The sequence below is a fragment of the Paroedura picta genome, chromosome 2, assembly GCF_049243985.1.
Source record: "Paroedura picta isolate Pp20150507F chromosome 2, Ppicta_v3.0, whole genome shotgun sequence".
In the NCBI taxonomy this organism is placed as follows: domain Eukaryota; kingdom Metazoa; phylum Chordata; class Lepidosauria; order Squamata; family Gekkonidae; genus Paroedura; species Paroedura picta.
Window position 1 is genome coordinate 10,218,392 of NC_135370.1, and position 21,623 is coordinate 10,240,014.

Here is a 21,623-nt window from a genome sequence, read left to right on the forward strand (position 1 = left end):
GTTAATGCAATGCATGTTATTTATCAAGAAATTATGTAGAAATTATACATTTAAATGTAAAGATTTCGTGATGCAACCCCAGGAAGAAACATGCCACACTATGGATCTTGTATATCTTTCACAGTATTAGCAGAGGCCAGGACGTGAGCCTGAGGCCAGAGGTCCACTTTGAACTGTAGCATCTGGAATGGCGTGTGGGGTAAAAATGGCACAGGAGGATAAGGTTCTTTCTAGATTTCATTAATGGGCATTAAATGGACGTGCTCGTCAATGACACCCATTTTGCTAAATGTCAGTCATCTTGCAATTAGAAAGAGATTCTCTCCACATTCCTTTCATTCAGGTTTTATAATAATCCTGGACTATTGGAACATTGACCTCATTCTAACTAGGTATTTGGCTGAGATAGGGACCCCATGTTGGGATTTTGGGTTAATATAGTTTGCCCAGTCATAAAAGTGTGACTGAGTGCAGTAAATGAATCTCCCAAGAAGTACATTGCAAAAAGGGCAAACTTACATTTATTCAAAAAGATCCAGTTCATATTCAGGTTGCGGTTGAAAGAAGGCTTATCTAAAAAGTTCTTTCCCTCTCACAAATGGCCAGCTTGTCTGTCCAGCATCATGTGTGTGGGAGAATGAGGACATTTGCAGGGACAAGTCTCTCCATGGAAGGCCATGTGAACAGAGGGAGAAGACAATCTGGTCAGAGGGCAGCTCCCAGGTTAAGTCAAAGAGAAGTTTCCTGTTCAAGGAGATAACATCTAGACACAGAGGGATGTGGTGCTCTCCAATGCCCAAGCATGCTCAGTCCAACAAGTAGAACAGAAAGGGGGAACAATAAAATCAGAGTCCAGGAGCACGTTTAAGACCAACAAAAATTTATTCCATGCGTGAGCTTTCGAGTGCAAGCACTCTTCCTCAGACTAAGAACTGACCATCATAACAGTAGGAATATAAAAGCAAAAGTTAATTATGTTACATTAGTAAACTGTGTCACAGCATCCACACACACAGCCACATGATAACTCTCTGCCAAACCAGCCAATCAAACCCCTCAAACCCATTTGTAGTTCACAAAGACATATGAGAAATAAAACTGTCAAAGCCAGTGATCCACGGCTCGTACCCTACTATTTACTGCCGGGGCCCCATCTGTCTCCATACCAGTGTGAAACTTTCTTACAAGTAGAAGCTAAGCTGGCAGCTATCATGTCCTGGGACCAGAAAGTAGAATTCAGAATTACATTACATATTACTAACAGCCACATAATCCCAATTAAAATAAATTGTGAGGAATGTGGGTACACAAGTTACATAAGGTTAGCATGCATAGTGAGATAAAAACCTTTTGTCCTTGTTGAGTCCAGGGTATGTCAAAGTATTGAGTGTTGTAATAACGTATCCCATAGTTCACTGGTTTCTCTTGTTCCCCCTACAGTTCAAAGACGTATCAACTTGAAAATCTATCAATCCAAGTGGTAAGGACAAATATAGAGAATTTGGGGAGGGGGGGGTTCTTTTAATATGTTGTATTGTATGTTTCCAAAGGCTAGGAACTATGTGAGGTGCACACCTCCAAGGCCATACATGGTCAGGGCCCTGCATACCTCAAGGACCACCTGTTTGCCTATACCCCCTGAAGAGCAACAGGTTCTACCCATTCCAACAACCTGGCCTCAAAGAAGTCCACCTAGTATCAACTAGAGCCATAGCCTTCTATCCATGGCCCCAGTAAGCTCCCTAACAAGTTCCCAAATGAAATCAAGGCCTTACCCGAACTTGAACAATTCCATAGGGGCTGCAAAACACAGCTCTTTCACCAGGCTTTCAGGTGAAGGCCGGCAATGAGATCCAATAGTGTCCCTAACAGAAATGGTCCATTCCATTCCCTGCCCAAGGGATTGAGTACCATTGGCCACTGTATAACTTTTGCCGACTTGACTAATGACAATTGCAAGCTCTTCATGTAGCTTTTATAGATTTAGCTACCACATTAGATTCAATCAACAGAATCCGGTTGTGGGCCAAACTGGGGGACACTAATATTGAAAAAGTCTCTTTTTTATTGGAGGAATTCCACACTGAAATCTTGGTTATAGTCAGAGTTGAAACTCCGGGGTTGTTAACAGAGGCGATTCCCACTTTGAAGGGAGTTAAGCAGGGTTGCTTCATTGCTTCTTTTTAATCTTTATTTCAATTATATTGTTTCAAGACAAACAGGCTCTGGATTTGTGGCTCCTTCATTAGCATTCCAAAAAATACCTGTTTTAGATAGACAATCCAAGGTTGAGACTTCACATTCCCAGAGCCGAGTGGAGATAGATGGGGGGTGAGGTGCAAAAGCAAAAGGAAGCAAGACAGGCAAAAAACATGGGCAGAGACCCTTATGCCCACGTGTCTAACAATTGCTAATATTTATGGCAGAAGTCTGGCACTTGTCACACTCCTGTGGGGATTGCCATTTGTGAATGGATCTTTATCCAGGATACCATAAAAGACAGAACAATCTTAAATCAACCTAAATTTTCTCCTTGGTATAGGAAAAATATAAGATTCTGATTGTTCATCATATGTAAAAAATATCAGTATCCCTAAGCCAGGGGTAGTCAAACTGCGACCCTCCAGATGTCCATGGACTACAATTCCCAGGAGCCCCTGCCAGCGAATGCTGGCAGGGGCTCCTGGGAATTGTAGTCCATGGACATCTGGAGGGCCGCAGTTTGACTACCTCTGCCCTAAGCTTAGAAGTATCCCTAAGCTTGACAACCCTACGATTCCAGACTATGCTGATGGCCTACTTGGAAGGTAGATATGCACAAGAAGTCATTCCTTAAATACTCCATTGCCCCTGTTATTCGGAGCTAAGATTCAAATTTCAGGGAAAGCCTCTTGTTAAGTACAAAGGATTCACAGAACCTGAGATATTATGCTTGCTATTGTCAGATTTGGACTCTGGTATAACTCTTAGCATAGCCTTTGCTGCAATGAAAATTAGGAATAAATTTGCAAGACTTGATTTTATTTGATTTGGTTAAATTCCTTGTAACTGACAATAATAGTGATTTTATATTATATCTTGAAACTGTATAGTTCACTTAGTTGTTGAGAAATCAATTGCTTTTGTGTATGTTTGCCTTTGGCTATACGCAATAAATTTGACTGACTTACTGTTATAACAGTACTGTTGTTCATCATTCCAAGTGTTGCAACGTACCTTTCCACTCCTCATTGGTTCTATGTACACCACCCTGAGCTATCACAGTAAGGCGTGATATATAAATCAAATGAATGAATGAATGAATGAATGAATGAATGAATGAATGAATGAATGACCATGTTGAGACTCCCCCCCTGTCTTTGAGCGGCCCTGATTTCTGATTTCAGCAGCTGCCCAGTGGCCATCCACTTAGGTGGCACAAGAAAGGTATTTGTACAGCTGGACACCATCAATTCAAAGAGGTGGCTATTGCTACCTATCAAGGATAGCTGCCTGAAATATTCCTCTCTGTCCTCAATTCCAGACTTCAGGAGGAGCCCAGAACTTGGACAAAATTCCGGAAAGCGCTGATGGTCTACACAAAGAACCTGCTTGCCTGGGTGCTAGAGATGTTTCATCAAGGCTGGCTCCTTGTAGGGGCTTGTCCCCTCTTCTGTGTGCCATAAAATTTCTGTCCTTTTACCAAGTGAGTGTGGAATCCAGGGTGGGTTTTTTAATGACTACACTGTTATGTTTGTAGCTTCAGCAGTCCCAAACACGATCTTTTCGGTCACTTAACTCTATATTAACACCAACACCAACCAAATACTGAACAAGGAAACACACAAACCCAACATCCTTTTATATACTTAAGGCTTCCCACCAAACAACCTGATTGGCACTTAATGGGGCCTTGTGAGTGCACTATAAACGATGCATTTCATTAGCTACAGCAGCCGTGGCTGTTGATTGGTTACGTTACAATCCCTGTGGTAGAGGGACCGCAAACGTAGTTCAGGGTCCACATACACAATACCTATGATTCCCACAAGTGCCCCATAGCGAGAGAGGAAAGCTGAACTGATAGGAAGTGTTTGGAACTGGTCTGAATCCAATTGGGTCAGGCAAGGTTTTTGGAAGTAGACTGCAATACATTGCTAACCATTCTTTGGATTATTTTGACAAACATTGCTTTCAAAAAACTCCCTGAGAAGGGCTTGAGACCCTGTGCAAGATATATTGTTGGGAACAATTACTACAATGCTGTTAGGTTTTACAAGGAAGGACATGGACAAAATTGAGGAGATGCAGAGGAGAAGGATGAGGATGACCTGGAGCCTGGGACCAAGCTGTATGAGGGAAGGATGAAAGACTTGGAAACATTCAGCCTAGGTCTTAACTACAGTGGGGTTTTGCATTTCAGTCAGATCAGTTTTAAGAAAGGAATTTGTACTTGATCCTGGTCTCCAGTCTGATGTCACTCATTTTAATTTTTCCACCTGCACTGTCCAAAATCAATTCTAGAGTACTGTGCCCAGGAACCTTGGGGGGGGGGCAAATCTCATACCTCGAGGTTACCACCCAGCTTCAACCAGACACCTGGTTGAGCTCCGTCTTGCAGGCCCTGTAGAACTCAGAGAGCTCCATCAGGGCCCACAGTTCTTCTGGGAGCTCATTCCACCAGGTAGGAGCCAGGACAGGGAAAGTCCTGGTCCCGGTCAAGGCCAGGCTTGCTTCCCAGGGACACAGAACCATCAGCAAATTCATACCCACAGAGTGAAGTTCCCTACAGGGGGCAGGACCAACCCCTTTCAACTCCGGTGGTTTCCTATTAGTCCTGCCTTCATTTTGTCTCAACTCCTATGCTATAATAGTCTGTTAGTAATGTGATAAGTGTCATGATGGAAGGAGTTAAAGACGAGCCTATCTTTGCCTCCAACTGCCTCCTCCTTCCTTCTCCCAGTCTCGACATGTACTTCACACAGCAGGGGGATGTTTGCTAGGGCTGTGCTCTCTCTGCTCTTTCTACACTGCCCTTTCCCTCCCAGATTGACAGCTTCATTTTTTTTAAAGTGAAAGGGATGCATTACAATGGGATGCTTTAAAAAAAAAAAAACAAATATGAAGAGCCATTGCTTTTCTTTCTTTTTTTTATTAAAAAAGAGAAAATGACAGAGAATAGTGCTCCTGGGCTACAAACTACAGCGTGTCTGAAGTGGCTCCATCAGGAAGGTGCCTGCCTGGGAATAGATTTAGATTTAGATTTTAAAATGGGCTTTGAAAGGGGTGGCAGGTAGGAGGGTGTGAGAGGGTGGCTGCAGCTCCCTTTGGCCTGCAAAATGGGCTACAGGGAGTGGAAAGCCCCCCCCCCTAACAGCAGCAACAGGGCTTTGCGGCCTGCAGGGAGGCTGCAAACTTCCCCCCCCCCCCCCCAAGCAGGAGCGTACCCTCAGGCCGCAAAGCCCTGTCGCTGCCTTTCTCCTCATGGGAGACAATGGAGGCTGTAGCCACAAGGCTTCTGGCAGGCAAGGAAGAAGGGTGGAAGCTAGAGGGGGAGGGCCAATCAGGATGGACCTGAATGGACAGGGCCCTGGACAGTGTCCTCCCAGGAGGCTGTTTCCCAAATATACAAGGGAGCGAAATAGTGTTAAGGATTTTATACTTATATTTATATATCACCGCTCTCGAATGACTTGCAATGGTTTACAGGATCAATAAAACCCCCCTAAAATACCCCCTAAAACATAATAGAATAATAAGATAACAAGATGGCGGACAGTAAAATGCCAGCCCATTCTCTCGTTCAGCATTGGTCAAACTCTCTCTCTAACTGGGAGTGAGGAACCTAGTTGACCCTCAGCTGGCAACACCAGGTACCGTTCTGGACTCAACCATACACCTTGTGGAAGAGCTCCGTCTTGCAGACCCTGCAGAAAGCTGACAATTCCGACAGGGCCCTCAGCTCTTCCGGGAGCTCCTTCCACCAGGTTGGGGCCAGGGCTGAAAAAGCCCTGGCCCGAGTCAAAGCTAGGCATATATCCCGGGGGGCCAAAGCAATCAGTAAATCCATACCCGTGGAGCAAAGAGCCCTGCGGGGGGCATAAACAGATAAGCGGTCCTGCAGCTAGGTAGGACCCAGGCCACATAAATTACAGTTTTGTGAGTTCAAGCCTAGCTGTGTGTCTTAATTTTTCTCCTGACTGGAGGTTTTTTTTTCCCCCTTTGGAAAAGCTCATGTTTTAAAATAGACCTTTAAAAAAGGGGGAGGGGGAGGGCTCTTCCAAAATAAAAAGCGATCAAAAGTTTTAAATGGTCCATGTTTAAAACACAAGATTTTCCAGCTTGTTCTCTTCACTGCAATTCATAGCCTTGGTTTGCATAGGTGCTACAATATCTTGGCCTTTAGCTTTGCATTCCCTTACAGAAAATGTTGGGCCGAGATGTAGAAGGATGGATCCAGGAAAAAAACTTTGCTCTGAAGTCTTCAGGTAAGGCTCAGATAAATGGCTTTGTAAGGGCAGAGCTTGTTCCTAATTAGCTTTGCCCCTTTCCTGTTTCTGGATGGTGGGAGACTTTTCAGCAAAGGAAGCCTATCTCCCATCGTATTCTGTCTCTGTCTTGCCCCCAATAGCCCCGCTTTGGGGAGGAGGGAGGTAAACCTGTGCAGGCCAGCAGTGAGAGGAAGACAGATAAAACCATGGAGGAGAAAGAAATTGGGAGGAGAGGAAGGGAAGTGGTAGAAATATGAGGAGATGAAGACAGTCTTGTTGGTCTGCTGATAGGGAGGGGGCAGAATGTGGGGTCTGTAGATATCTCATCAGCCAAAATCTTGGTGGCAGGACTCTAGTTTCTTGTCTGGTTAGCTCAGCTGTATCAGCTTTTAGTCATAAGAGGATATACCAAGAGCCCTGTTGGATCAGACTGATGGTCCATCTACTCCAGCATCCTGTCTCCCACAGTGGCCAACCAGTTCCTCTGGAGGGCCAACAACAGGGCCTTCCCTTGATGTTACTGCCTAGCTCTGGGATTTAGAGGATTGGTGCTTCTGAACTTGGAGTGTCCCCTGAGCCACCGATGGACTCATCTTCCATGAAGAGTCTTAGGTTTTCCTGCTTTAGTCATAAGAAGGTATAAGAAGAGCCCTGCTGGATCAGCCCAGTGGTCTTGGATGTTGCCTCCTGGCTCTGGGACTTGGAGGCTTAGTGCCTCGGTTCTCTTTCACCTTTCAGCAGCAACTCCTGGTTAGCCCAACGTTAGCCAGTTTCCATTTTGTCGTTTCTGATCGTCTAATGTTGTCCAGAGCATCAAAGCTGCTTTTTTAACACTCCTAGTTAAATTAGAAGGAGAAATGGAAGGCTATATTTCAGAAAACGAAAGGAACCTTCTATGGGAATTCACTCCTCCTTTGTTCTGTGTGCAGAGAAGGATCTCTGTGTTGCAGCTGATGTTCTCATGCCTTTAGGTGCCTCGATTGTACGATCCAGCAAACCCTTCCACTCAGGAGCCAGGTTATGCAGCCTGGGCTTTTGCTGGAACTACTCACGGTCACCAGACATCATTCTAGAGGTAGGATTCACAGTGTGACTCGGTGGCTGAAAAGGCAAATGGGATTTGGGGCTGTATGAAACTGAGTATCGTGTCCAGATCACGGGAGGTGATGGTACTGCTTTACTCCACCCTGATTCAGCCCCACATTGAGTAATTTCAGTTTTGGGCACCCCAGTTGAAGAGGGATGTGGACAAACTGGAGCATGTCCAGAAGAGGGCAACAAAGATGGTGAGGGATTTGGAGACCAAGACTTATGAAGAAAGGTTGAGGGAGCCTAGAGAGGAGACGACTGAGAGGGGATCTGATAACCATCTTCAAGTATTTAAAAGGGTGCCATGTAGAGGATGGAGCAGAGTTGTTCTCTCTTGCCCCAGAGGGACAAACCAGAACGAATGGGATGAAATTAATTCAAAAGAAATTCCATCTAAACACCCAGAAGAAGTTCCTGACAGTTAGAGCGGTTTCTCAGTGGAACAGGCTTCCTCAGGAAGTGGTGGGTTCTCCATCTTTGGAGATTTTTAAGCAGAGGCTGGATAGCCATCTAATGGAGAGGCTGATTCCGTGAAGGTTCAAGGGGGTGGCAGGTTTCAGTGGATGAGCGATTGGGATGTGAGTGTCCTGCATAGTGCAGGGGGTCGGACTAGATGACCCAGGAGGTCCCTTCCAACTCTATGATTCTACGATTCTATGACTCTTTGAGGAATCCCTGCATGACTGGCCCTCTCCTCCAGCTGGCACACCAGGTCAAGCCCTCCCAGAGGCTGGCCCTCAGACAAGAGGCATTGGCACGGTTGTTTAGGACTGGCTACTAGTGAATATAAGATACACCACCTTGGCTTGAAATGTGAAGTTTAAAATGTCTAAAAGGAAGAAATATTGTATTTGGTAGACAAAATTTTGAGGATTATGATGAAGGGGATGGTGGGGAGAAAACTCTATTCCTGTTCTGTATTTGATAAAGCAGGGGTAGGCAAACTGTGGCCCTCCAGATGTCCATGGACTACAATTCCCATGAGCCCATGCCAGCATTCGCTGGCAGGGGCTCATGGGAATTGTAGTCCATGGACATCTGGAGGGCCACAGTTTTGCCTACCCCTGTGATAAAGGAAGATGATTTTTGATACATGTGATTTGCTATGTAGCCCCTTCTCTTTTCTTTGTGTCTTTTATTCTATCTTGTTTTCCAAAATTAAAAAAAAATCTTGAACAAAAAAAGGAGCTGCCATGTTGGATCAGGCCAATGGCCCATCCAGTCCAACGCTCTATGCCTCACAGGAGCCAAAACTCAGGTGGCCATCAGGAGGTGTATCAGCAGGGGCAGAACTCCAGAAGCCCTCCCACTATTACCCCCCCTCCCCAAGGTCCAAGTATGCACAGCATGACTGCCCCAGAGAAAAAAACATGAGAGAAGCCGTTGGATCTGACCAGTGGTCCATCCAATCTAACACTCTGTGTTGCACAGTGACCAAAATCAAGGTGCCATCAAGAGATGGACCACCAAGGCCAGATCTCCAGAAACCTTCCCATTGTCCATTCCGCCAAGCACCAAGAATACAGAACATCACTCCCCCAGACATAAGAGGCCAAAGGCCTATCCAGTTCAAAACCCAGAATCATCAGGAGGTCCAACAGCTGGACAAGAATTCCAGAAACCCTTCCACTATTTCCCACCAAACATCAAGAATACTTCCCCAGACAGAGTGTTCCATCTCTACCTTGTGACTAATAGCCAGTGGTGAGTCTCTGTCCATAAGCTTATCCAACCCCCTCCCAAATCTGTCTATGCTTGTAATCACCACCATTTCCTGCAGCAGGGAATTCCACATGATGCACACACATAGAGAGTCAGGCCACCGTAGTTCCTGCTTCTCTTAGCACACGTTCTGAGAAGATCAGCTGGATGGCAGGAGGATCCTCAGCGCTGGAGAGGATTCCTCTTCCAGGGCATTGATCTCTGACTTATTGTTCGCTGCAGCTCTTATTGTTCTTGTTGAGTTTGTGGTTCCGCTCCTCCTTGGCTGGCTACTCCTGGTCCTGGTTTTGACCCCAAGAAGGTCATCTGTCTGGCTCACTTTTTCTGTTGCTAAGTCCTTCCAGGTCGGTGGATTGTGGGTCTGAGAACTTTGAAGACAACTGCCATCTCTTCACATCTGTGAGCACATCCCGGTTCTGTCTCTCTCCCTATGTGGTCACCCACATTAAACAGCGCATGTCCAATGCGCATGATCTTTTTTCACTAAAATAAAAATCTCACAATCCTCAAAGCAGAAGGACCATGCGTACGAGGATTTGCATAGGGCAGGGGTAGTCAAACTGCGGCCCTCCAGATGTCCATGGACTACAATTCCCAGGAGCCCCCTGCCAGCATTCGCTGGCAGGGGGCTCCTGGGAATTGTAGTCCATGGACATCTGGAGGGCCGCAGTTTGACTACCCCTGGCATAGGGGATAATGAAGAGCAAAAACTGAGTACCGTGACTCTGTTCAAAGAAGATGGCGCCAACAATGCATTTAATTTGCCCACATGAGGGCCTCCTCACAGACAGAGGGCTCCCCTTATTCAGAATGTTGAGAGCAGCTCCCCTCATGTATTCCAGGTGCGCACAAAGTGGCCCCAATGCAGCCAGTCATGAAACAGGTCGATCAGAGCCTGTTGGAGCAGTGAAAAGCACCCCATGCATGGCTCAGAAGCATAACTAAGATTGCCAATTATATTAGAAGGAGAAAAGAGCCAGTGTCCATGAGCACCTGAAAGTTCCTGCTCACTTCTTCAGATAGTGGCCCTCACCTGGTGGAAGGAGCTCCCAGAAGAGACAGTTCAGCAGGGCCTGTAAAAGGGAGCTCTTCTGCCAGGCATTTGGTTGATACCGAGCAACCAGCAACATCTACTGGGCCCCTGCTCCCTCCCTCCCAGAAATCCACCCATGCGTTCTGCGCCTGGACCTTTTTGCACTGTTATAGTTACCTCTGTTACAGTTATTAATGTTAATATTATTATTGTGGAAAAACTAAGTTCCTTGTATTGTTTTCTACGTTTTCTGAAAACCACCCTGAGCCTCAGGGGAGGACGGTATATAAATACAACAGATGGATGGATGGATGGATGGATGGATGGATGGATGGATGGATGGATGGATGGATAGATGGATAGATAGATGGATAGATAGATAGATAGATAGATAGATAGATAGATAGATAGATAGATAGATAGATAGATAGATAGATAGATAGATAGATAGATAGATAGATAGATAGATAGATAGATAGATAGATAGATAGATAGATAGATAGAATCTTAAAGACTAACATTTGTGTCAGGGGAGGAGCTTTTGTGAGTCACTGCTCACTTCAAAGCTTATAACCTGCCACAAATTTTGTTAGTCTTTATGGTGCTCCTAGACTTTGGCTTTTTTCTATTGGTTCCTAAAGTACGTCACATCTCAGCCTGGTTTTCACTGTTTCTAAATAATAACCATGTGCTTTGTTTCCAGCGAGGTCTTCTACCAGGGAATTGCTGGGCCATGGATGGTGCTCAGGGCTACATTGTCATCAAGCTGTCAGAAGCCATCATCCCCAGAGCTGTAACGCTGGACCACATTCCCCAGATTGCTTCACCCTATGAAACAATACCCAGTGCTCCAAAGCACTTTTCAATCTATGTGAGTAATTTTTTTTAGTTTGTCAGAACTTCCTCCCTTCTTAGTAGTTGTAGCAGAAGGTGGGTGGGAGGATATTTTAAAATTATTTGCATACTCATGTGCCTATAGTGTCTTTCGTTTAATTTTGATAAAATCTTGGACCGCAAACTGTCTTCTTGTTGTTGTTCTTCTTGTTGTTGTTCTTCTTCCTCCTCCTTCAGGGCCTGAAGGATGCTTTTGAACAGGAAGAAGGAGTTCTGCTGGGATCATTCAATTATAAGAAAAACAGCTTTCCTGAGCAGATGTTCCAGCTGAAGGTGCGTACCTAGTAATTGCACAAATGACGTGTGGTGACCCGCGCAAGACAGACTCAGAGGTGCCCCTCCCTTCTCCTGGGGACTGCATGCTCCAGTCTCAGGCCAGTGGCCGCGGGTGTCCCCTCAGTCTGGTTGCTGAGCATGGGGGTCACCCACCGGAATCTCATCAGCATAACTCGCCACAATGCAGGTATCCCCCATCTTCTATTTGTGCCGCATATCTTTATTTCCCAAATGTTATACTTTATGTTTCTCCCTGTTTTAAAATTCATTTTGTTGGCTATGGCCCAGTTTTCCAATCTGTCCAGAGCTCCTTGAATAGAAGTCCTTTCCTCTGGGCTATTAGCCACTCACCCAATTTAGTGTCACCTGCAAATTTGCTCAGTGTACCCTCTATCAGCTCATCCAAATCAGTAATGGAAATGCTAACAAATACCAGCCCCAGCACAGAACCCTGCAGGACACCGCTGGTCCCTCCCTCCAGGATGAAGGGGAACCACTGACGAGTACCCTTTATCAGCTACCCATTATATTATGATGCTCCCCATCCCTGTTTTTCCTACCTTTCTCACAAGAGGAACCTTATCAAAGACCTTACTAAAATCAAGATCTACTATATCCACCACATTTCCTGCATTTACTGAACTAGTCCACCACAACAAAGGACTCTGGTTTATGTTTGTCTGGGCTTAGTTAGGCTTGATGTTGAGTGGCCCAGCTATGCAGATAGGCTGCTTTGAGTCTACCAGTTGCCTTCCAGTTCCTAGCTATGGCCAAGTGAAACCCTATGGTTAGTAGGAGCATGAGGGAGGGGTGGATAAGCTGTTGAACTTCAGTGTGAAAGGTTCAGCCAGGAAATTACTGAGACCAGGCCCCATGGAACATTTGAGTTGACTCAGGGCCTTGATTTTGTTGGGGAGCTCATTCCACCAGGCTGGGCTCACAGATGAGAAGGTTCTGGCTCTGGCTCTAGTTGAGGCCAAGCGGTTTTCTTTGGAGCCAGGGATCACCAGATTGTTGTAGACAGAGCATGTCCCTCTTTGGGGAATATAGGCAAGTAGATGGCCCTTGAGGTATGCAGGACCCTGACCACACATGGCCTTGAAGGTAAGTACCAGCTTGTAGTTGCCTGTGGTAGGAGACTGAGATGGGCTTATATACTAAATATAGTGTGTCTTCTCTTCCTTGAGAATAATAACAATATACATATAAACATGTTTTGTCTTCTCTTCCTTCTCCCCTGTCTTCAGAGAACAAAGGCAAATCCATTTCCCTACTTGATGGTTAAGATTTACAGCAACCATGGCCATCCAAATTATACCTGCATTTATGGCGTTCGTGTTCATGGACAACAACTCAATAGAATATCATACAGTGGACAAGAAGACATTGATAATACATTTCAGTTAATCCAGGCTATGTTCTTAGAATGGTTTATTGCTACTTAATAAATGCTACTGAGGCCTCTCTGAGTTTATGTACTGCTGTGGGAATAGATCTGAGAGAAAAATAGACCCTTTGGGTCTAGTGAATGTTTGTGGTCTGCCTCAATCACTCACTCCAGCAGGGACCAGCTCTCTGGGGTTTTGGGGCAAGTGCCAGATTAAAGATTATAAATGAATCCTAGTTAGCTTGCTCTGCTATCTCTGCATTTCGCCGGAGAACATAGGTAGGCAGGGCATAAGGGCATAAGGAACAAAAGCATAGCAAAAGCTAACACACTTATTAGGGTACAAGTTAGTGATTTCCAGTTTGAAGCTCACCTGTGACTCACCTGGCACCCATCTGCTTCCTCAACAAAGAGAAGAGTCCTTGCAGAATTTTCCATGCCTCATGGGAGCATGAGGTCCTTGGGAAGAACCTTAGTGTCTGCTGGGACTGCCAGACTGCTGGGTTAATAGTGCAAGTGTGGCCCGGTCATAGAAGTGTACCACTAATTAATCTCCCAAGAAAAGAGGACAACTTGCATTTATCCACGTGGATCCAATTCACATTCAGGTTGTGGGCAAAAGGAGAGAGGGAAGCCTCATCTAAAGAGTCCTTTCCCTCTCAGAAATGGCCAACTTGTCTCTCCAGAATTGTGTGGGTGAGAGTATGAAGGGCTTGTCTTCACAGGAGAGACTTGCAGAGAAGTAATTAATACTGACCAACAGGCAAGAGTTGGTGGATGAGGTGAAGGAGGTGGGGACCCTAGGGGGAAGTGACCATGTCCTCATAGAATTCCTTTTGAGATGGGGAGCCAAGGAAGCTTGTAGCCAGACGCGGATGTTGGATTTTCGTAGGGCAAACTTTAATAAACTCAGAGACATGATGAGTGTCATACCATGGACGAGAATGCTGGAAGGGAAGGGAGCATGTGAAGGGTGGTTCGTGCTCCTTCCTCTGACCCACCACTCCTCAGACAGGTAACTATCAAGCCTTCCATTTTTCCTCCCCCTTCTCTATATGACTGCTTGTATGTCTGTTAGCTATTTGTGTGTACTTTTGTTATTATCCTTTCAATAAAAGCTTATATTAATATTTTACCTTTAAATCTGTGTTTGCCTTGAGTTCCCACGGGTGTAATAAACCCTCGTAGACATAGGTAACGATCCAATAAACGCTAAGTTACCCCCCTCTCGCAGCATTTGAGCTAATATTCCCCACAAGCTCAAAGATACGTGTTTTTAAGACACGTGTCCACTCAATTTGGGTAACACTACAGGTTACTAGGCACTGTAGATCAATCATCAGAAAGGCCAAAGCTGAGAGTGAGCTAAGATTAGCCAGGGAAGCCCATTGTAACAAGAAAAGATTTTTCAGTTATGTGAGGAGCAAACGTAAAGTAAAGGAGGCAATAGGCCCACTGTTGGGTGCGGATGGACAAACTCTAATGAAAGATGCAGAGAAAGCAGAAAGGCTTAGTGCCTATTTTACATCTGTTTTTTCCCACAGGTCAAAGTGTTTAGGCACATCTAGAGATGGCTGTAGCCAAAGGATAGTGTCTGGGTGGCAGGTTAACATGGATAGAGAGGTTGTCGAGAGGCATTTAGCTGCACTGGATGAGTTCAAATCCCCTGGTCCGGATGAAATGCACCCGAGAGTACTCAAAGAACTTTCCAGAGAACTTGCACAGCCCTTGTCCATCATCTCCGGAACCTCTTTAAGGACTGGAGATGTCCCGGAGGACTGGAAAAGAGCAAACGTTATTCCAATCTTCAAAAAAGGGAGGAAGGATGACCCAGGAAACTACAGACCAGTGAGTCTGACCTCTGTTGTGGGGAAGATAATGGAGCAGATATTAAAGGGAGTGATCTGTAAACATCTGGAGGACAATTTGGTGATCCAAGGAAGTCAGCATGGATTTGTCTCTAACAGGTCCTGCCAGGCCAACCTGGTTTCCTTTTTTGACCAAGTAACAGGTTTGCTGGATCGGGGAAATTCGGTTGATGTCATTTACTTGGATTTTAGTAAAGCTTTTGACAAGGTTCCCCATGATGTTCTGATGGATAAGTTGAAGGACTGCAATCTGGATTTTCAGATAGTTAGGTGGATAGGGAATTGGTTAGAGAACCGCACTCAAAGAGTTGTTGTCAATGGTGTTTCATCAGACTGGAGAGAGGTGAGTAGCGGGGTACCTCAGGGCTCGGTGCTTGGCCCGGTACTTTTTAACATATTTATTAATGATCTAGATGAGGGGGTGGAGGGACTACTCATCAAGTTTGCAGATGACACCAAATTGGGAGGACTGGCAAATACTCCGGAAGATAGAGACAGAGTTCAACGAGATCTGAACACAATGGAAAAATGGGCAAATGAGAACAAGATAGGTTGAGGGACTTGGGAATGTTCAGCCTGGAGAAAAGGAGGTTGAGAGGGGACATGATAGCCCTCTTTAAGTATTTGAAAGGTTGCCACTTGGAGGAAGGCAGGATGCTGTTTCTGCTGGCTGCAGAGGAGAGGACACGCAGTAATGGGTTTAAACTTCAAGTACAACGATATAGGCTAGATATCAGGAAAATGTTTTTCACAGTCAGAGTAGTTCAGCAGTGGAATAGGCTGCCTAAGGAGGTGGTGAGCTCCCCCTCACTGGCGGTCTTCAAGCAAAGGTTGGATACACACTTTTCTTGGATGCTTTAGGATGCTTAGGGCTAATCCTGCGTTGAGCAGGGGGTTGGACTAAATGGCCTGTATGGCCCCTTCCAACTCTATGATTCTATGATTCTATGATTCTATAAGTGTTGCCATGGAAGGCCATGTGCAGGGAGGGAATGGACAAAGCATGTGAGAGAGAGGGATCAGAGGGCAGCTCCCAGGTTAAGGCAAAAAGAGGTTTCCCATTCAAGGAGATAACACCTAGACACGCTTAGAGGAATGTAGTGCTTTCCGATGTCTAGGCATGTTGAGTTGCTCACTCCAAGAGGAACCACTTCCACTGTAGGGGAAAGTTTTGCTTGCACCCTTTCGGCATCTGGTTACAGCCCCACATCCTATGTTCAGCCATGCCGTGATTATGTGGCAGGCAGCGGGGTCAGGGTGGGTGCCCCTTCTCCCTGTCTTCAAAATTCTGTATGTGTATACCGGCTTTTTTTTAAAAAAAAGTTTTCATTGTTTTCACACAAAAGTGAACATAGCCCACAAGCCCTCTTGAGCCCACCTCCCTTGCTTTTCCCTCCTCCCCAACCTATTTCTTTCTTTCCTTCTCTACAAATGGAACACAAATGGAGAAGGAAAGAAATAAACAAAGATGGGCAGGAGGGTCAGTTAGGAAAGTGAGGAGCAACATTATGGCTTCCATTAAGCAGAATAAGGATGAGAGGTCATTGCTCGAATCAGCACAGGGATTCATGCCAACGGGGTGAAGGTTCTGGGAGCTCTTCTCACCTGTCCTTTCTTTTGCACAATGCCCGATGCCCTAGCTCAGTGGCTCTCAACTTTCCTAATGCCACGACCCTTTAATACAGTTCATGTTGTGGTGACGCCCAACCATAACATTATGCAAGGGTTCTTTCACAGAAATGAAACCGAAACTGACCAAAGAAGATCCATTGTTCATGACTGTATATAAGTTGGGTTTCTCAGTTCAGTTCTGCCTCTTGTCCCACCATGCCGATCTCGCTCTTTTCTGCGGCTCCAGACATTTGAATGCTCTATCTCGATCTACCCCGCAAGGTTGTTGTAGGGATGGCGCCCTCCAGCCAAGCTGCTTGCCCTGCTGCGACCCCTGTGAAAGGGTTGTTCAACCCCCCAAAGAGCTCCCGACCCCCAGGTTGAGAACCACTGCCCTAGTGTATCTTTGACCAAGACATCTACAGAGGGAGATATTTCTGTGGGAGTTTCCTACTCCCAGTAAGCAGATTTCTTGGGTAGGAAATTTCTTTATTGATGAGGCAAAGAACTGAACACCACAGAGTCCTTTCTAAGACTAATGTTGATATCTCCCAATCCCCTTATGCCCATGACCCCTACCCACCCACTCCTCAGTTTAGGTGCAAAGAGACTTTGCAGATGGATTGGACAGGCCCAGCTTGTGGTGCCTTCTGTGAACCCCCCCCACCCCTTTCTACCATGATGGATTATACCCTGTGCTGGAGTGTGGTAGAGTTTTATTTAGCCCCCCTTGACAGCTGCAAGGCCATCTTGCTTCCTAGTAGATTTTATGGCTGCACCAGATACCTCCAACATTCCACACCACCTCATCCCCCCTTCCTTTCCCAACCCCCTTTGACTCTCCCTGCTTCTTGGTTCTTATATGCCGCTTTGCTCTACCTGAAGGAGGCTAAAGGGGCTTACAGTCACCTTCCCATTCCTCTCCCCACAACAGACACCCTGTGGGGTGGGTGAGGCTGAGAGAGCCCTGATATCACTGCTCGGTCAGAACAGTTTTATCAGTGCCGTGGCGAGCCCAAGGTCACCCAGCTGGTTGCATGTGGGGGAGCGCAGAATCAAACCCAGCATGCCAGATTAGAAGTCCCCACTCCTAACCACTACACCAAACTGGCTCTGGGGAGGTGACAGCCTTTGATCTTTAATAGCAGCATTTTGGTTTCTCTTTGTAAAGTACACTGAATTCTAGGGGATTGGTTGGCTGTTTTGACAAAGGATTATCATTGGCTGTATTTGGCTGTGACACAGTCTACTGATGTAACAGAATTTATTTTTGCGATATATTCCCTGTCATGAAAGAAGATCATAGTCTGACGAAGGGTGCTTGCACTCGAAAGCTCACACCCTGAATAAAGCTTTGTTGGTCTTAAAGGTGCTTCTGGACTCTTTTATTGTTTGAATCTCAGTTCCAATTATGGCCAGGATGAGTTAGCTTGTTTTAGCCTAATAAACAGAACTTTTCTTCAAGAACGGTTTGCTTTATTTTGGACTACGGAACTTCCTGACACCTTCCAGGAGTCAAGGTTGCAGGAAGAGATAGCTGTTCTCACCAAGAGGCCACTTCACACCCACTCTAGCTAATAACAATAGATCAAAAGCTGATATGGGAAGGGACAGATCAAAGCTCTATGGCAAAAGCATACATGAAACATGCTTTTGACATCTTCCAGTGCTGTAAAACAATTTGCTTAGCGACTGGAGGGGCCCTTGAAAACCAGCATGGTGTCTCTGCTCTAGAGAACTGGGCTTGATTCCCTACTCCTCCACGTGCAGCCAGCTGGGTGACCTTGGACCAGTCCCAGTTGTCTTAGAGCTGTTCTTGCCGAGAAAATCTCTTAGAGTTCTCCCAACCCCACCTATCTCACAGGATGTTTGTTGTGGGGAACGGAAAGGTAGGCAATTGTAAACTACTTTGGGACCCCTTTGAGTAGTGAAAAACCAGATATATAAAAAAACATCTCTTTTTCTTGTGAAGCTGCCCTTTGGATCCAAAATATGTGGCACTTCAACAATGCCCATTCGTTGGCATACAGCCTAGAATTAGATTGTTGGCTCGGAAGTCTGAACAAATCCTGTGAGATTGATCCTGAACAGAGCCTCCTGCTGGAAGTAGGAGATTCCACAGAATCACAGAGTTGGAAGGGGCCAAACAGGCCATCTAGTCCAACCCCCTGCTCTATGCAGGATCAGCCCAAAGCATCCTAGAGCATCGTAGCACCCAACCCTATTTCAGGGCAATTTCAAACCAGATGAATGGGGTCGGCTCCAGACTGCCAGCAACACCAACAAGAATCCTTCTCAGTAAGGCCCATGATGCTCCCGGGGAGTTTTGTGAACAGGAGAAACCTCCAATCCACAAAGACGGATTTAATGGCTTTTAGGCCGTTTGCCATTGGTTCAGTACTCCGTTTCAGGTTCCACTCGGAGCAGATAGAGTCCAAATTAAATTTAGTTTGCCATCACAGAAAATTATAGGCATTTATTTATTTATTTTCCTAGAGGCCAAGCCCGTTGCATTCAGGAATACAGTGGATGCTAGACTGGGGGGGGGAGGGACTCTGCGGACAGCCTCCCCCTCCCCCCAGGACCTGGAAAGGAAGGGAACTCACCGGTAGGAGCAGCTCTCACATGGCGAGGATCTGCAGCCTCCGAGCCTCAGAGGGAAGTGACCACTGGCTTGCCACGGCACTGATAAAACTGTTCTGACCGAGCAGTGATATCAGGGCTCTCTCAGCCTCACCTCCCTCACAGGGTGTCTGTTGTGGGGAGAGGAATGGGAAGGCGACTGTAAGCCGCTTTGAGCCTCCTTTGGGTAGGGAAAAGCGGCATAGAAGAACCAACTCTTCTTCTTCTTCTTCTTCTTCTTCTTCTTCTTCTTCTTCTTCTTCTTCTTCTTCTTCTTCTATTTGGCAAGTGGGCTCTATGGTGTCATATCACCAGTTTAAAGGATCAGATATTGGGTGATGTGAAGGATTTCTGCCTGAGGCCCTAGAGAGCCACTGCCTCTGTGAGTAGACAATGATGACCTCAATGGACCAAAGCAGATGATTTGCCTTAAGGCAGAGTCATATCATGCCAGCTAAAGTTTAGCTCTTAATCAAGGCACCATCAGGTTTTCGGGAGAGGATATGGCTCAGTGCTAATGCATCTGTTTTGCATGCCGAAGTTACCGGGTTCAAAGTTCTGGCATCCCCAGTTAAGGGACCAGGTAGCAGAAGACATTAAAGAGCTGAGAACCTCAAGATCTGCTGTCAGTCTAAGTCAGGGGTGGGCAAAGTGTGGCCCTCCAGATGTTCATGGACTACAATTGCCATGAGCCCCTGCCAGCGAATGCTGGCAGGGCTCATGGGAATTGTAGTCCATGGACATCTGGAGGGCCACACTTTGCCCACCCCTGGTCTTAGTGGACAATACTGCCTAGTGTACCAAGAGAAATGATTCAGCAGAAGGCATCTTCATGTGTGTTCAGAACTGTTTAACGTCTATATTATCCTTGAGTTTCTGGAAATGGATTACTTTGGTCCTACAGTCATCATTTGTCACATTCAAGTCCTGCTCTTGTAATGCTGGAAGTCTCTTCCAGATACTTGAGTTTCAAAAGAAAATAAGAGCATACTGAAAGGAAACCATTCTTGCCAAAAATTCGTGCTGACTGTTCTTTCCTGCCTGCCTATATCATGTGTCCACGTAACATATGGACCACTCAGAGAAAATGAACCATCTGCCAGTTAATATGCCCAAATGAATCTATATTCTTAGGCAGGCAGTGTTCAAAGGGAAAAAGAGGGGTGTGTATGAGTCTCTTCCCAAGCACACAACCATCCAGCTCTGGATATATGTAGCCAGGAGATGACAGTCACCCGAGATTCAACCTAGGGTAGAGTCATTCCCAAGCCACAAAACTGGTGTGGCTTAAAAGGATAGAACATACTTCCATTCGGGGGGGGGGGGGAGAGGAAAAGACAGGATGACTCAGAAGGGATAGGCAAAGAGATTGTTTAACCCTTGAACAAAAGGAAGGTCATCCTCCCTCTTACTGAAAGCCATGGTAAGCACACTCCACACTAGACTGGACTCCTCCTTCTTGAGCACATGTTGCTCAACAAAGGGAAGAAGCAGCTTCTAATCTGGCAGGCCAAGTTTGATCCCCCATTCCTCCTCCACATGCAGCCAGCTGAGTGACTTCGGGCGAGGCACAGTCCTGCTAGAGCTGTTCTCACAGAGCAGTCTTGTCAGAGCTCTCTCAGGCCCACCCTACCACACAAGAGTGTCTTTGTTGGGGAGAGGAAGGGTAAGAGATTCTAAGCTGCTTTGAGACTCCTTTGGGCAGTATAAAAACCAACTCTTCTTCTTCATCCCCACAGCATTTGTTCAGCCTCAGGTTAGCTAGCATGAACAAAGCAAGAGACACTCCAAGCAAGAATTCTACTCAGGAAACCCAGGGCATAGGGGGAGGGGAGCCCTTGCATGTCCCCACACACAATTTTCCCACCTCCAAATGGCTCTGAGAGTATATTCACCAGCCTGCCCCCAAGCCCTGTTTCGGGTCAGAGAAACAAGACGAGGGCAACAGGCGCACAGGGGTGCTCCTGACAAGAATCGCGGCTCCACAGTGCTCTTAAACGGCGCTACAGAATGGCAGCTTGTGCCTGAACTCGGCTAATTTCAAAGTGAAGTCCCAGTGCATTTCCTGCAGGGAGTTTTAAAGGCCACAGACATCCAGAGGTGGCTGATCCTGGCCTGCCTCTGCATGGCAACCCAGGCTTGCTCGGTGGTCTCTGTTCCAAAAGCTGTCCAATATCTGATGAGAGAGGCTTCACTTGGGCCATCCAGGGCAGGGCATGAACTTTGGCCCTCGGCCAGTCTGATTTCTAAATCTACGGGAGGAATTGTTTTATTGCATCTCCAGCATTTCACTTCTTTGCACTGAACTCTGGAGGTAGAGCTTGCTTTCTAAGGACCAAAATTACACGTCTTGCACCATGGATTTCTGCAAAAAGGAAATAACAAGGGTGTGCAGACCAGATTTGGATTGGGATCACGTGGGGAATGGGGGTGGGGTAACCTTCCACTCCTCATACAGTTGTTTCTAATTGGATGGCTGTTCTCGGTACTTTTAAACCTTCCCATTTAAAATAAAAAGTCATTCACTTACTTAAGCCCGAGTGAAAGGTGTGTTTTTTTTTTTTTTTTTTTGTCCATAGCTTTACTCTCAGGAAATGTGCAACATGAACAGAGTAGTGTTAAGGGGAAAAAAATAAATAACTTAATGCATA

The 21,623-nt window shown here is 46.0% G+C and overlaps 1 protein-coding gene across 1 annotated transcript; it reads left to right on the plus strand.

Annotated features, from left to right (window-relative positions):
- The first annotated feature begins 135 nt into the window (after window positions 1-135).
- On the plus strand, window positions 136-12,940 carry LOC143828605 (SUN domain-containing protein 3-like). Its single transcript, XM_077318897.1, has 8 exons — window positions 136-223; window positions 1,441-1,480; window positions 3,524-3,685; window positions 6,404-6,467; window positions 7,442-7,545; window positions 11,018-11,185; window positions 11,386-11,481; window positions 12,732-12,940. Exons 4-8 carry the CDS (start codon window positions 6,407-6,409, stop codon window positions 12,927-12,929), a joined length of 627 nt encoding a protein of 208 aa, XP_077175012.1. The 5' UTR covers window positions 136-223; window positions 1,441-1,480; window positions 3,524-3,685; window positions 6,404-6,406; the 3' UTR covers window positions 12,930-12,940.
- Window positions 12,941-21,623: the final 8,683 nt, after the last annotated feature.